This window comes from Rutidosis leptorrhynchoides, chromosome 9, assembly GCF_046630445.1.
Source record: "Rutidosis leptorrhynchoides isolate AG116_Rl617_1_P2 chromosome 9, CSIRO_AGI_Rlap_v1, whole genome shotgun sequence".
In the NCBI taxonomy this organism is placed as follows: domain Eukaryota; kingdom Viridiplantae; phylum Streptophyta; class Magnoliopsida; order Asterales; family Asteraceae; genus Rutidosis; species Rutidosis leptorrhynchoides.
In genome coordinates this window covers 10,103,074-10,113,665 of record NC_092341.1, presented here as the reverse complement: position 1 = coordinate 10,113,665, position 10,592 = coordinate 10,103,074, and the positions used below count along the sequence as shown (strand labels likewise).

The following is a 10,592-nucleotide window of genomic DNA, read 5'->3' as shown; positions in this document are numbered from 1 at the left end:
AATTTGTAACGTGATTTTGGTATTTGGTTAGCTAAGTACACACTCATTTTTTTAATTTTTTAAGAAGGAAAATAACAAGATAATAATATGCATCTAAAACATGAAACAGAAATAGAATCCACATGTTTGAATGGATCTCATTTCATTAATTAATTTGCAGTTTCATTTATACATTCAAAACCCCCATTTCATAAACTGGCCTTTATTGGTCCACCACCTTACAACAATTCAAGAACAAGAAAACATTTAACCCTTCACCGGAAAGATACAAATCAAGGGTGTTGTTAAATTGTTTATTTTTTCAAATGGGTCATGCTTATAATTTGTTTTTAGGATGAATTTGTGGTTAATGATAATGATGATCCAATTTTTTCAAATGGCTCATGCTTATAATTTGTTGTTAGGATGAATTTATGGCTGTTGATAATGATGATCAAGAACATGACAATAATCACAATTGGCCATAATGATGAAATATAGCTACATTTTAATCAATAGGTTTTTTTAAGAAATAAGATATGGGGAACGAAAACATAGATATTTCGCCGGTGGTATTGAAATTTGGTGTGGCTGTAGCGTTGTCAATCGGAGGAGTTTTTTATGCTATGAGCATAAATAGAAGATCTAAAGTTGCAGGTTTGTGCTTTTATTTGTTAGTTTGTGATCTATTTAATTATTTTCATGTTTTTTAATGATGAATGTGTTTTTAGATTGCAACAAGCAGGCGAATTCAAGAAGCAATATTCATCAAGCATCACAAACATCACATAGTTCTCTTTGTTTCGATCCTTTGACGACAGATAAACATGTAAGATTATGTTAACCTTTTACCTTTGTCTTTGTCGATCCCATGGGAATTTGATTCTTGAAAACAAACTAGTTACATTTCTGGATGTCGAAAATTGGTAAATTAAGTTAGACACAATAGTGGCAAAATGCTTATGTTCAAAAGGTTGATATAATTTGGGTGAAGGAGGATGTCTTTTTCTAGTATGACCGATGATGTTTGATTTATCTATGTTGAGTCACGGTTTATGAACTTAGAAACTAATACCAGTTAGGGTCGTTTACTTTCCACTTAATGATCTGTTTTTGTACAGCTCTTACAGTAAAATTGTTGTTTCGGTCTGTTTATAGTTTATAGGGAGACATAGAGGCAAACACAGGCTAGCAATTAATACAACATAAAAGTAAAAAGCCCCTAATCAATTAATCACAAAGATTTAATCAGTTACAAATCAAGAATCTACATTTAATATCGATGTTAATAACTATCAAGTTATGCGGAATTAATGTAGGAGGATGTGCAACATTCACATGTCGAAAAGGATAATCACCAACAAGAGATTAGGAGCCTACGAAACACGATCAGAATACTAAAAGAACGAGAGAGTAATTTGGAGTTTGAGTTACTCGAATACTATGGTCTAAAAGAGCAAGAAACTGTTGTTATGGAGCTTCAAAACCGTCTTAAACTGAATAATATGGAAGCTAAAATATTCACTCTAAGGATTGAGTCTTTAAAAGCTGATAAGAAAAGGTTAGAAGCACAAATGACTGATTATAAGAAGAATGTAACGGATCTTGAAGCTGCACGTGCTAAAATTAAAGTTCTTAAGAAGAAGATTAAATTAGAAGCTGAACAAAACAGAAAACAAATATTGGATTTTCAGCAACGAGTTCAAAAAATGATGGAAGACGAACACAAACGTGAAGTCAGCCAACAGAAACTCAAAGGTTTGGAATCAGAAGTTGAAGAACTGAAAAAATCGAACACTGATTTGTTGCTTGAAAACGCGGATTTGGCTCGTAGATTAGACTCTGCTCAAATCCTTGCTACATCAGTCTTAGAAGATGCAGAGGTAACAATATTTCTTTTTTAGTTTATAAATCATTTACATGTAATAAAACGGATGGTGAACCGTTTAGCATGCAATGAATTTGTTTCTGACATCTGAATAACAAATTATAAGTTATGCTTAACCGTTCAACATTCAATGTTGAACCATTTATAATTGCAATATTCTCTTTACCATTCAATGCCTCAATATCATCTAGTATGTATTATATTCAAAACACTTATCAACCAACTATATATTTTTTATTTATTCATTTAAAAGGTTAACACGTTAATATTACATAAATCATAAAGTTCATTCAGAATGGTTGTCAAACAGGTTATTGTCGTTCAAAACCAAGTTCAATCAGAACAATTGAATTATTCAGATTTTGGATCATCGAATCATTCAGATTTTGAATCATTCAACACTTTATCATTATCTTTTATCAAATGAGGCATCTTTTGTCATTTTTGCAGACTGAAAAACTCAGAGAAGAAAATAAGAATTTAATGAAACAAAATGAAGATTTATCGAAGGAAATCGAGAGAATTCAAGCAGACAGATGTGCAGATGTTGAAGAAGTAGTGTATCTTAGATGGATCAACGCGTGTTTAAGATACGAGCTTAAAAACTATCAACCAGGACCAGGTAAAACAACAGCTAGAGACCTCAGTAAAACATTAAGCCCAAAATCAGAAGAAAAGGCCAAACATATGATTCTCGAATACGCCAACAAAGAAGGTGGTGGTGAAAAGATAATAAATATACATGAAATCGACTCAGGTCGTTGGTCAAATTCTCAAGCTTCTACAATAGCTGATTTTGGGGAGTATGAAGAATCTTTTAATGAAGACACACAACCTCAAAAAAACAACAACAATAAGTTTTTTGGAAAACTTATGAGAGTAATTAGAGGGAAAGATCAGAGTCCTAATCATCATCGGCGTCGTAATCATAGCAGAAGTTCATCATTAGGTGATGACATTCTTTCTTGTTTTTCATCTCAACAAGGACTAACTCATAGGCATAGTGATTCAAGTTTTTATAAGCGGATTGATTATGGTGTACAAGGTGGCGGCAGTGGTGGCAGTCGGCGGTCAAGTCCATCGTCTTATGGTGGTCAAAAATCCGAACTGGTAAAATATGCAGACGCCTTGAAAGACTCGCATGTTACACGTAACTTTAAGTCTCATAGAAGTACACCTTCACTTCCTTTGTTTTAATTCTTGTCCCATTTTTTTACAGCAAGCAAATGTATACAAGAAACTAGTGTAAAGACATGAAAGTTTACATGATTAATTACTATAGAAATCTTGAAGATCTTTTATATGTGACATGAATTTTACATAAACAGAAAAAAAACAAAAACAATAGTGGTAAATGGTACGTAATACAAAGTGGTAGAAACTCAAGTAGGCCTTTTATGAATATAGAACATTGTACATGACGTATACAAAGTTAAAAGAAGAAGTGTGATGAACGGTGGTGATTAACCGATGAGGGAGATTCCTTTGAGGATCAACGCATCAGCAAGAACTCGATTAGCAGCTTCAGATGGATGAACACTGTCCCAAAACACGAATTGAGTCGCATTGCTACATGTACCTACTGATTTTGGATTGCATAACAGAACTGTTGTTTCAACCTTTCCTGTTCCACAACACCCTCTTGTAGCCTCCACAAAACCTTAAAGAAATACACATAAAAACCAACTATCAATGTAAATAAATGTACTTTTGGCAAGAGATTCAAACCCATTTGTCAAAAAGTTTAACCTTTGGCTTGAAAAGTTCAGTCAAGTTACATCACAATTTATAAAAACACCAAACACCAATCTAGAATGTTAACCAAAAAAAAAAACAATACCAAAAAGATTCAACCGCATTAGTTAAAATTTTAAAAAGTTTCAATCTTTGGGTTGAAAAGTTCAATATAATTAGTAAATTATGATCAAAGAATATATCTACATATTGGTTAGAAAGGTTAATATAAACCCATTACTTTTTTGTCAAAAAATTTGAATCTTTAGTAAATTTCTTGTCAAAACTGTATTACCTTGTGAAGCAGGATCTTTTACAAGGTCGTAAAGTGGTTGAAATATGTCGAAAATAACAATCTTGAGACCAGGAAGCTGCTTTCCAAGATGGTTTGCAGCTGCATTAACCTTCTTGTTGAAAGCTTGAGCATCTGTGTTAATATTAGATACACATCCTTTTTCATGGTATCCAAATATAGTCCTGACCGCAGGCAAACACCCCAACGGTGGGAGTGATGTCACCCCAATTCTCCTTGCGCCTAACCCATACAAATCCTGTATTCAATTGTAAATTGTAAATTGATAATTTTTTTTATACCAAATATAATAGTTGTGGTTGGAAATTTTTCCTTGAATTGAGGGAAAAGATTAAACCTCATGTTTGGATGGATTCTGATAATGGTAAAGAAGAGTACAAGTGGTTGACTAATGATGGTAGTAAGGTGGCATTTTCTACCCATCAAGTGTGGGAGGATTTCAGAATTAATAAACCTAAAGTTAAGTGGCATCAGGTGGTTTGGTATAAGTTTTTTTATCCAAAGCATGATTTTATCTTGTGGCTTGCTATCCTAAACAGACTATCCACTCAAGATAGAATGCAAATCTGGATGCCTAATTCTGTTTTCAAATGTTCATTATGTGAGAAAGTTAGGGATTCTATTAATCATCTATATTTTGGATGCGAGTATAGTAAGAAAGTTTGGGAAGCTTTGAAACTGAAACTGATATTCAGAGGTTTGCCAAATAATCTTGGTTGTATTGTTGATACACTGGCTAAATATCCATATAAAAACAAGATTTGGTGTACGGTTAATCGGTTAGTTCTTGCAGCCTGTGTGTATTTTATATGGAATGAAAGGAATTGTAGGTTGTTTGTGCAGAGAAAGAGGTCTGTTGAGGTGTTATGTGGTGTGATTGAGGAATATATTCTCTTGAAATTGTTGACTCTTAAAGTCAAAGGTTCTGATCAAACTCTCAAGGTTGCTAGTATTTGGAAGCTGAAGTGGATTGATGATCGTTTTGAGTTGTGATGTTCTGTATTTTGCTTTGTATGTATAGCTACTGTTTGTTTTGATTTGTTTGTTTTTGGGCCTGGGCAGATCCAGCCCTTGTATGTTGGTTGAAAATTAATATATGTTTTGGTTTGCCGAAAAAAAAAAAAAAAATATATATATATATATATATATATATATATATATATATATATATATATATATATATATATATATATATATATATATATATTATATATATATATAATAGCATTAACATAATTCCAAAACATTGCAGATGGTTGTGAATATACCTTAACGAAACTTGTAAAGATTCCTACTAAGTATGAGCCATATTGGTCAGCAGTGTAGACTTTGTTAATAAAAGGATTAACATAATAATTCTGAACGAAATCGCTGTTTCCAGCACTGATTAAGTACAGAGCATCTTTAATTATGGAAGCTGATTTGCTACTTCCAGCAACTTTTGCTAGCTTGCTTTGATACTCTTTGTAGTATTGCAGTTGTGATGATAATGGGATTGCATGCTGCAAATTCCAAAATTTACTACGAAAATATAAGACAGAGTGAAAGTACATAACAACTATAAGTTATAAGCATTTAAGGTCTGTGCTCTCAAAAAAGTTAACAAGTTTATTCTTTTACACTATTAATGGCGGTTTTATCATCGTATCCGGATCCTGCAGACGCAAAATTAGCTCCGATCAGAAGATTTTTTCCTTTAGCCTCTGGGCTAAGATAAGCAGGTGGATAAGCTGTGAATCCCAGTGTATCAGCTGCATTTACATACCAAGAATTTAGTTCCATCAGTGATTCAATTTCAGACAATCGTTATGTTTTTGTGCAGACACGTGTGAGATTGAGTATTGTTGTTGTTGTTGTGTAATTACGTTTTTGTACACTAGTTTATAAGGCTAATAAAATGTGTAAATTACCAATGACTAAAAAAGGAATTATAATTTGTATTTAAAATTATAGCTTTAAAATAACTTAAAACCCAAACAGTTGACTTGCAGACTTGCCTAAGTGGTATCCCCACACCTTGTATGCGAGGATTGGGTTTAGGTCATGGGTTCGAGCTTCGCTCTGCCCATCTTATAATCAATCTGCCTGATGGATCCATTTATGATTCAAATCCGGTCCGCCTGCCCCTCGGGATGGTTTAAGGATCGGGTTCCTGCAATGAGATTCAGGTTTCCTCGCGAAAGCACGTGCGTGCGTGACATATGATCGTGAAGGTGATTAAGTCCCCACTGGGTGATACGACAACTTGTCTTTCAAAAAAAAAAAAAAAAAAAAAAAAAACTCTGCAAGTATGCAAAATTGTTCACTCTGTTTGTTTTTGTGTCTGCATCAGCAGTCTCCAGACTTGCAGACAAAAGAAGATATTATTTTACAAAAGAAGATATTATTTTATTTTATATCTTCAAAAAAACAAACAATGTTCATGCAGTAAGAACATCTGCGTGAAGACATAGACCTAATAAGGTCTACATAATGTAAAAACAAACAACACCTAAGCACCTAAGCTTAAGTAACGTACTACGTATTAAACAGGTCACTCGGTACATATATACACTGACAAAAATTTGACTACTCTGTCACTAATGTTCACTAAAATGAACTGTTTACTCGTATAAAGTTAAGTTCAGTTAAATAATAGCATAACAGAAAGAACTATATAAGAGAGTTAGTTAATCCAAAGTTTTGAGTACCAGTGATGTCAGTTGCAAGTTTCCCATTACAAAATCTTCCAGTCGGTTCATGGTTAGCGAAATCTCGACCATATGGCTGGTAGTTAGCTTTAAATATAGTTGGTAAGTAGTCGTTATTGCCAACATCAACCGCAGAGTCACCAAACGATATAATGGCCGGAACTAAAGCAGCCGAATCTTGAGCTTTACTAGCCGTAACAACAATGGCCAAAAGTACAACAAGTAACGCCCATGATGCAGTTCTCATTTTGGACATTATATGAGTTGGAAATAAATCAATAATTGATGTGTTTAGTGTGAATAAAGGTTTGGTTTATAAAGATGGTGCATTAAATGGATGCTGTAAATGTTGGTATAAAGATGAATTAATGATAAAGGGATATACAGATGGGCGATAATGGAACATGGTTTTGGGTCGACATAAATAATGTAGAGAACAACCGCTTGTAAGTTTGGGCGTGGTGTCAAGTAGTTACTATTATTAAAAACGGGATAGATACATTTTACTTATTCAAGGTAATAATAAATTGTAAAAGCTAGCAATGTACCTCTAAGGTACTCATATTTATTGTTACATATTAAACTACATTTAACTGCCCAATTCACAGAGAGAATGGGTTCTAGACTCTAGAATCCAGAGAGGGATTTCAATAGCGTCATACGCGGGACATTGTCATATATATGGGATTGATATTGCTCGAATCAGAGATACTTATCCTCGCAATATCCGTCTCCATTTGATTAAGTATTGAAGAGTTTGATGATTGAAAGTGATGATTTGTTGATAAGGAGATGATTCAAGGCATAAATAGTCTAAGAGTCCAAAATGGTGCAAAAGAACCAAGACTTGAACCTAAAGATTGGACAAAGTGAAGTTTTGTAGTGAAAATGATGAATTGGCACTAAGTGCAACGCACCAAAGGTCTATTGCGGCGCACCTCAAAGCTAACTTTATATTATAAGAGTAAATGTTAGAGAGTCAAGTAAGGATAATTGTGGAGTTCAATATTTAATTGTTATTTTTGTTATAAGTGCAGAATTTTTTTTTGAGAAATATAAATAGTAAGAGTAAAAAGATTCAGATCTAAAAATATCATTTTGTTATAAAATATCTAGATTGTGTTATAAAATATCTAGATTGGATGTTAATTTTATTATTATTATATTTCTTGCATAGTAATATTTTATACTATAAATAGACATGTATGGTAACCATTTAAGGCGCACCATTTCTCTTGAAATATCAATATCAATATTTCTTCTCTCCTTCTTCTCTCTTTTTCTCTCTTTGTTCTTATAACCATTAAAGGTAGTTATAAGCCTACTGAATTATAACACGTTATCAGCACGAAAAGCTTAGTGTAATTAAAAGATATCTCAAACGATCACGAATCACTAATCAAGGTATGAAATTATTAATAATTTTCAGACTCGAATATATCAAATTTTGGACTACTAACATTTATATTTATGTTATTTAAGTTATATATGGTCGGTTATACCACCTGAATTATATTTCTGTAATCTAACTTTTACTAACTTCACTAACATTTATATTTATGTTATTTAAGTTATATATGGTCGGTTATACCACCTGAATTATATTTCTGTAATCTAACTTTTACTAACTTCACTAACATTTATATTTATGTTATTTAAGTTATATATGGTCGGTTATACCACCTGAATTATATTTTCTGTAATCTAACTCTTATTAACTTCACTAACATTTATATTTATGTTAATAAGACCTCATGATTGTACGCAACACGTCATTTGACAACACGGTACTTTATGTACGCAACACGTCATTTGACAACACGGTACCATGGGTCGAGATTAATTCCGATCAATACGAATACGACGGGGTCTTTATATGTTATCTAACATTTATGATTACTTATGCAATTAATCATTATTTATTTCATGCATACTAATGTTTATTCTTAAATTTATAATTTTAAAAGTTAAAATAAAAAAATAGTTTGTATTTTTATTAAAAGTAAATCTTAAAAGTTAAAATAAGAAAAAATAGTTTGTACTTTTATTAAAAGTAAATCTTAAAAGTTAAAATACAAAAAGTAGTTTGTATTTTTATTAAAAGTAAATCTTAAAAGTTAAAATAAGAAAAAGTAGTTTGTATTTTTATTAAAAGTATATCTTAAAAGTTAAAGTAAGAAAAAAAAGGGGATGGTAAAATGGAATAGTTTTTTGTCAAAAATGAAGTATTGAAAATGAAGTGGTCTCCTTCTATAACTAAAAAAAAAATATATACTTTTATCAAATGAATTTTTTTGTGGCCGACAATTTCAAACACGAGTCCGTGTTTAGTTTATCAAGAATATCTCTTGCTTTGGTGAAAGGTCACGATCACGATATCAGGTGTTGTGAAAGAATTAAAAAATTGGTCAAGTGGCCTTTTAAAAACTAGAAAAAAAATTTAAACAAAAAGTTTTTTTTATATATTTATAATTTACGGGTAACGTAAAAAAAAGGAAGTTTTTTTTAAAAAAAAAAAAAAACAAAGAAAGTGTTTAAATGAGTTTTACAGAAAGGGGGAAAGCAAAGTAAAAAAAAAAACTTTTTTCCAAACAAAGGTAAATGAAAGTAGGACTTAATACAAGAAAAAAGTAAACATCTCCTAGACGTGATAAAATCTATCAATGATAAGTATTAGACTTGATGAGCTAAATGTGACAAAAATGTTTCAACATGTCTTATGTTAATTTTCTAAAATAAGTTATTATTATTCCGAGTTTAACACATATACATATGTTAATTAAAAACAACCTTTTTGTTCTTATGTAGTGTTGGGTTGCAATTTTGGTTGTATGCCATAATTCCATCCAGTAGAGTGACAATAGAAAACTTTTGATGATAATCAATAAAAAACTTTTTTCCAAACTTGTCAAATGTTTTGTTAAAAACGTGAACGTTGAAAAAAGGAGGTTGAATAATAAAACTTAAAAAACAAATTATTTTTTTAAGAGTGTGCATCAAAATGGTCCGTTTAATAATGGGGAGTAAAAATATAGTCAAATTGTTTCAACGAACAAGGGTTCAATTGGATGTCTCTTAAAAAAAATCCGCGAGTACGGGTGATGGATCCAATGGATCCGCATCCACGACCCGCGGGTGCTATCCCTAATTGTGACAAGTACAAATCAACTAAAAGTCTAAAAAATAAATGCTCTTATAGGGACCAAATGTTCACAATAATTGCCTAAGCTAGATATGAAACAAATAGTTCATAAAAAAAAAGGTCGTTGTGCGTTTTCGGGATGATAGCCGAAATACACTTACAAAAGTAGGTCAGCCGTCAATTCTTTATGGCCATATCAACGTAGATCAATAAAATTATTTATGGTTTTGATAAAAGATTAATTAAAAATTAATTGTTTTTTGGTCTTGGATTCTCGGTAACAAAAGCAAAGGTTGTTTTTGGTTGCCACAACAAACAAGACAGAGGTTGTTGACTTTTGTTGTTAAACATGGCACAAGTGAACAATAACAATAGATTATTGTTTTTGAAAAGAATAATGATGCGTTAATTTTATTGTATAAAATAAAATTAAAGAAAATGGTTTTCATTGATGACTATGAACAAACGCAAACAAAGTGTTTGTGGTATTTGGTGATTAAAAAAAAAAGTGCATCTAAAGCTTCTACTGAAAATAATATGCATCTAAAGCTTCTACTGAAAATTAATGTGCAAGGTACAACGTATAACTATATGGTCAAATTCATTTGAGCATTCGGAGTCACAAGTATATGATGTATATATATATATATTACTCAATTAACAAAATAGTAAATCTAAATTAATTCATATGAATAGTAAAACGAAATTAATTAATTTACTATTCACATAAAAAAGCGCATATGATAAAAAGCGCATCGCATATGATAAAAAACGAATATGATGAAAAGCACAACGCATATGATGAAAATCGCATATGATTAAAAGCGCATATGGTGAAAAACACAG

The 10,592-nt window shown here is 31.6% G+C and overlaps 2 protein-coding genes across 2 annotated transcripts; one reads left to right on the top strand and one right to left on the bottom strand.

Moving 5' to 3' along the window:
* Positions 1–518: 518 nt before the first annotated feature.
* Positions 519–3,064, top strand: LOC139867727 (protein CHUP1, chloroplastic-like). Its single transcript, XM_071856088.1, has 4 exons — positions 519–636; positions 711–808; positions 1,299–1,862; positions 2,318–3,064. Exons 1-4 carry the CDS (start codon positions 519–521, stop codon positions 3,062–3,064), a joined length of 1,527 nt encoding a protein of 508 aa, XP_071712189.1.
* Positions 3,065–3,175: 111 nt separating this feature from the next.
* Positions 3,176–6,860, bottom strand: LOC139866852 (GDSL esterase/lipase APG-like). Its single transcript, XM_071855143.1, has 5 exons — positions 6,605–6,860; positions 5,535–5,665; positions 5,183–5,416; positions 3,897–4,152; positions 3,176–3,527 (listed from the first exon to the last, which is right to left on the bottom strand). Exons 1-5 carry the CDS (start codon positions 6,858–6,860, stop codon positions 3,331–3,333), a joined length of 1,074 nt encoding a protein of 357 aa, XP_071711244.1. The 3' UTR covers positions 3,176–3,330.
* Between the last annotated feature and the right edge of the window lie 3,732 nt (positions 6,861–10,592).

What these genes read in the sequence shown, in the direction of transcription:
- LOC139867727 (XM_071856088.1), top strand. Translation starts at nt 519, where the DNA reads ATGGGGAACGAAAACATAGATATTTCGCCGGTGGTATTGAAATTTGGT. An exon ending in CTTTGACGACAGATAAACAT is followed by an intron (nt 809 to 1,298) that starts GTAAGATTATGT and finishes GAATTAATGTAG; the next exon opens with GAGGATGTGCAACATTCACA. An exon ending in CAGTCTTAGAAGATGCAGAG is followed by an intron (nt 1,863 to 2,317) that starts GTAACAATATTT and finishes TCATTTTTGCAG; the next exon opens with ACTGAAAAACTCAGAGAAGA.
- LOC139866852 (XM_071855143.1), bottom strand. Translation starts at nt 6,860, where the DNA reads ATGTCCAAAATGAGAACTGCATCATGGGCGTTACTTGTTGTACTTTTG. An exon ending in ACTTGCAACTGACATCACTG is followed by an intron (nt 5,666 to 6,604) that starts GTACTCAAAACT and finishes ATGTAAATGCAG; the next exon opens with CTGATACACTGGGATTCACA. An exon ending in AAAAGATCCTGCTTCACAAG is followed by an intron (nt 3,528 to 3,896) that starts GTAATACAGTTT and finishes TATTTCTTTAAG; the next exon opens with GTTTTGTGGAGGCTACAAGA.